The 4,754-nt window shown below is 38.2% G+C and overlaps 1 protein-coding gene across 1 annotated transcript; it reads left to right on the forward strand.

Annotated features, from left to right (window-relative positions):
• Nucleotides 1-2,647: 2,647 nt before the first annotated feature.
• LOC107491434 (uncharacterized) lies at nt 2,648-3,598 on the forward strand. Its single transcript, XM_016112279.1, has one exon. It carries the CDS (start codon nt 2,648-2,650, stop codon nt 3,596-3,598), a length of 951 nt encoding a protein of 316 aa, XP_015967765.1.
• The last annotated feature ends 1,156 nt before the right edge of the window (nt 3,599-4,754 follow it).

The following is a 4,754-nucleotide window of genomic DNA, read 5'->3' on the forward strand; positions in this document are numbered from 1 at the left end:
AAAAATTCTTGTGGCTTTGTCATGTCATTGTTTGCAGTCAATCTGTACATATGTTGGATTTCCAAATTTCAATACCTGTGAGCATAGGAAGTTATATGTCTAGCAACACTCTTAGGATGTTGATCAAGTTTGTCTTTACTCTCTACTGTTAGTATTACAACTCTTGAATCAGATTCAAGATTTAAACCCCAAATTCTAAGTCATTTTAAAGCTGTGAAGCATGTCTCAGAATTCAGCCGTAATTGTCGTGCAAATCTCTAAGTTAGCTTTGTAACCCGCTACCCATCTCCCTAGATGATCCTGAATGAGCCCTCCACAACTAGCTTTTTCAGGACTACCAATGTTGCTCCATCAGTATGCAACTTTATCCAATCCATCAAAGGAGGATGCCACACTATAAGTTCCTTTGTTCTTCTGATCGATGGAAGGAGCTTGTGAGTATTTTCGAAAACATTATCCATAGACCGAATGTACTCCAAGATGATATGAACGGAATCAGTTGATCTTCTAAAAGAGGGATATTTTCTTATTTCTCCATCCCCAAATCCACCACCAAGACACCATGAAGAAAGAATGTCATTGTACTTTTTTGGATTAGCCATGATCCGATGTGAGATTCCACTGAATCCATGCATCAAAGAGAGCTGTAAAGAATAGGTTGAGGTGTATTAGGAGAATGTTTCTCCCTTAGAATCTTGAAGCTTTCGAGTAGTCCCTTAGAACATGGTTATGGGATTCTTTAGTGTCATTGCAGAAGTGACATTTTTGGGTTTGTTCCAAAAATATTTTCCTTCTCTGTGAATTCATAAGCCTTTTGTGGATAGTGAGCCACACGAAGCATTTAACACGTTAGGGCCCATGCCAACCCTAAATAATATCCCAAAGATGTGTAAGAACTATTTACTGAAATCTCCATCTGCCGTGATGTTCCATTATACTATATCCTTCCCCAAATCAAAGCATGGTGGATGGGAGTGTTTAAATTTAAATCCATTCAAATTAAATCGTTTATTCAATTTAATTTAAATTGAAAGCAGATTAAAATGGTATTAATTTAGATTTGATTGAATTTTATTTTTTATAAATTATTAGATTGGATTGAATTTCACAGCTAGTTTTCATAACTGATTTAATTTAATTCAAACTGCACAATGTGTTATAATATTATTATTTTATTATTATATTTACAATTATAGTTATAACATATTCAATTTGTTATACATTTTTATATTATCCATGTATTATTATTATTTAATAAATATTTATGTTCAAAATGTGATTTATTTATTTATTTTAACTAATTTATAATTTTATTTCTATTATTATATTATGATTGATTTTTTAAGATATTACTGAGACTTGTTATATTATTGTTAATTATTTAAAATTTGTTATTAATATTTGTTATAAACATTTAATTTTTTTAATTTATAAAATCGTAAATTCAATCTAATCCAAATTACATTATAAATAGAATTAGTGTTCGAATCGAATGAATTTTTAACTTAAAATCGCGAACACCCCTAATTGGTGGAGGAATTGTCCTGATCTTTTTTTAATGTCCTCATTTAAGTGTTCAGCCAACGAAAATTTTTTTCAATCACCGTCAGCATTAATAAGTAACAACTTTCTTTATTAGCATTCTATCATCTAATTCCCTAAAAGAATATACTTTTTTCCTTTTCTCTAAATTGTTTATAAGATTTAAAATTAGAACTTCAAAATTTGTTAATTAAAATATAAAATATTTATATTATTGATATGACTGTTATATATCGGTTACGAGTTATAGTTCGGCAGACTTCTTGATAATCGACGCATTAGCTCTACCGAGTTTATAGCAATAAATGATCTTTGGTCGGTTACATCAAAGACAATCAATTGAGGAATATGGCCGTTATCATCTCCCAGTTATAAAAGAAAATGATTGAAATCGGTAAAGGTATGAAATCATCGTTCTAAGTTAAAAACTCTCCTTTGATAGTTCTCTTTGACTGACTTGAGCGTCGGAGTGCTTTTTGCAGGTGCTCCCCCTCTTGTTTCACTTGGTGGTCGAGACGTATTGCAATTCACTGATAAGGTCGGCCAACCTCTTCATCAGGACGAATTATAACTCGGTCGCAACCAGGTAGGAACATTTGGCGCCCACCGTGGGGCCCGAAAGTTTTGAAAATTTTCTATTTACAGGTCCCAAATACTCCAGCATCTGTTAATGGCTGATGTACCTCTTCCCACTCTGTCCGAGCTCCTTCGGATGGTAACCGAGCTTCAACAGGCAAATCAGCGCATGGTTGAAGCCAATCAACGTATGGCGAAGGAAAATCAAAAGATGCAGCAACAAATTCAGCAAATAGCTAATGCTCGCCTGGAAGATCACGATAAGCGCCATAGACGGAACGCCAACGACGAACATCAATCTCAACCGACGCATGTCTCGGAGACGCCTCAGGATGATGATGGTGGAGGTCCTCAAAACAACGAAACCTCACCTAAGGACGAGGAAGATGAGCCCGACAACTCGGCAGGACCTTTTACAGCCGACATCATGAATTTTCAACTTCCTCAGCAATTTACATTGCCGACGACTTTAATTCCGTACGATGGGTTAGGGGATCCAAAGCAGCATATAAAAAAATTTTGATCTATTATGATCGTTAACGGTGCATCTGACCCTATTTTATGCCATTGTTTTCCGTCCTTTCTAGATGGTCCTGCACTTGACTGGTTTTCCTCTTTGCCTGCAGATTCAATTTCATGTTTCCAGGAGTTGGCAAAGCAATTTGAAGATCACTTTGCAGCGTCGGCGATATATTTGCATGACTCCGACTATTTGACGACTGTTAAGCAAGGCCCTCAAGAAAGTTTGAAGGACTACATTACCCATTTTACGAAGATAGCTATGAGAATTCCCGATCTTCATCCTGAAGTACACTTGCATGCAATCAAAAGCGGCCTTCGACCAGAAAAATTTCAGGAAGCCATTGCAGTAGCCAAGCCAAAGACTTTAGCTAAGTTTCGAGAGAAGGCCAAGGGACAGATCGATATTGAGGAGCTTCGCCAGGCTCGCAATGCTGAAAAGTCGGCAACTACTAAAGACGACGATAAACCTCGGGACAATAAGAAGAGTTTCAAGCGTACCCTCCGTTATGAGACGTACACACAGTTTAATGCGAAAAGAGACGACATTATCAAAGAAATTTTGAATTCCAAGTTGATTAAACCTCCTCACAAAGCTGGCAGTTATCCTGAGCTGAGGAATGTCGACAAGTCCAAGTATTGCACATTCCATCAAAAGTATGGTCACACAACCGACAAATGTGTGATCGCCAAAGATCTTTTGGAACGATTAGCAAGACAAGGACATCTTGATAAATTCATCTCAATACATATGCAGAAAAGAACCGTTCCAACTTCAGATCCATCCCCTGCAGGATCATCATCAAAGGACAAGGAAAAGGCCCCTGCTCAACTTAGGGGCATAATCAATTGCATTTCGGGCGGTTACGTTGAAGGAGGACAAACAAGCTCGGCAAGAAAGCGGACGTACAGGGCCATGTTGACGCTTGGAGATACCACCAATAATCCTCAACCAGTGTAGGAGATCCCGGAGATGACCTTCCGCCCAGCCGATTTTAGTTGTACCGACACCAACTTGGATGACCCTGTCGTCGTCTCCATCCAGTTGGGAGACTTAATAGTTCGGAAAGTATTGCTGGACCCAGGCAGCAACGCTGATGTATTATTTTTTACTACATTTGAAAAGATGAAGCTAAGTACTAACATTTTGCAACCATCTGTAGGAGACTTGGTCGGATTCTCAGGAGAGTGCGTTCCAGTTTTGGGTTCAGTGTGGTTACAAACCACACTTGGTGAGCAACCATTATCTAAAACACATGATATCCAATATCTTGTTGTTGACTGTTTTAGTCCCTATAACCTTATCTTAGGAAGACCTTTTTTAAATAGATTTACTGCAATTGTATCCACTGTTCACCTCTGTGTCAAGTTTCCTGTTCAAGATAATGTTGTGGCCACGGTCCATGGCGACTTACAAGAAGCTCGGCATTGTTATAATACGAGCCTAAAACCTCAAAAGAAGCAGCGAGCGATGCATACACTCTATCAATACCGAGCAGCCAGCACTGGCCGAGCTTGATCCCAGAGTTGACTTTCAAGATCGTCCTTCACCAAATGAAGAGCTAACAAAGCTTACGTTAACTGATGATCCGATGAAATTTACTTTTATAGGAACCTCCGTAAAAGATGAAGAAAGGGAGAAGCTCGTTCATTTTTTACGAGAAAACACCAATCTATTTGCTTGGACGTCTGGAGACATGCCAGGCATTGATCCATCTATTATTACTCACAAGCTGGTAATAAGCCCGGCGGCCCAACCAGTATCTCAGAAAAAGCGAAATCTCGGAACCGAGAAAAGGCTTGCATCCATGGCAGAAGCCAAAAAGCTCATCGATGCAAATTTCATCCGGGAGATCAGGTTTACGACTTGGCTGGCTAACATTGTTATGGTAAAGAAAAATAATGGTAAATGGCGCATGTGCGTCGACTTTACTTATCTAAATAAAGCATGTCCTAAGGACGCCTACCCCCTGCCTTCTATTGATACTTTAGTAGATAACTTTTGTGATTATGGTACCCTCAGTTTCATGGATGCATACTCTGGTTATAACCAGATTCTTATGCATCCATCAGACCAAGAAAAAACAGCTTTCATTACTGAATATGGTAATTATTGT

The sequence above is a fragment of the Arachis duranensis genome, chromosome 5 (genome assembly GCF_000817695.3).
Source record: "Arachis duranensis cultivar V14167 chromosome 5, aradu.V14167.gnm2.J7QH, whole genome shotgun sequence".
Classification (NCBI taxonomy): domain Eukaryota; kingdom Viridiplantae; phylum Streptophyta; class Magnoliopsida; order Fabales; family Fabaceae; genus Arachis; species Arachis duranensis.

Excerpts from the sequence above, each read along its gene's own strand:
- LOC107491434 (XM_016112279.1), top strand. The coding sequence starts at position 2,648 with ATGATCGTTAACGGTGCATCTGACCCTATTTTATGCCATTGTTTTCCG.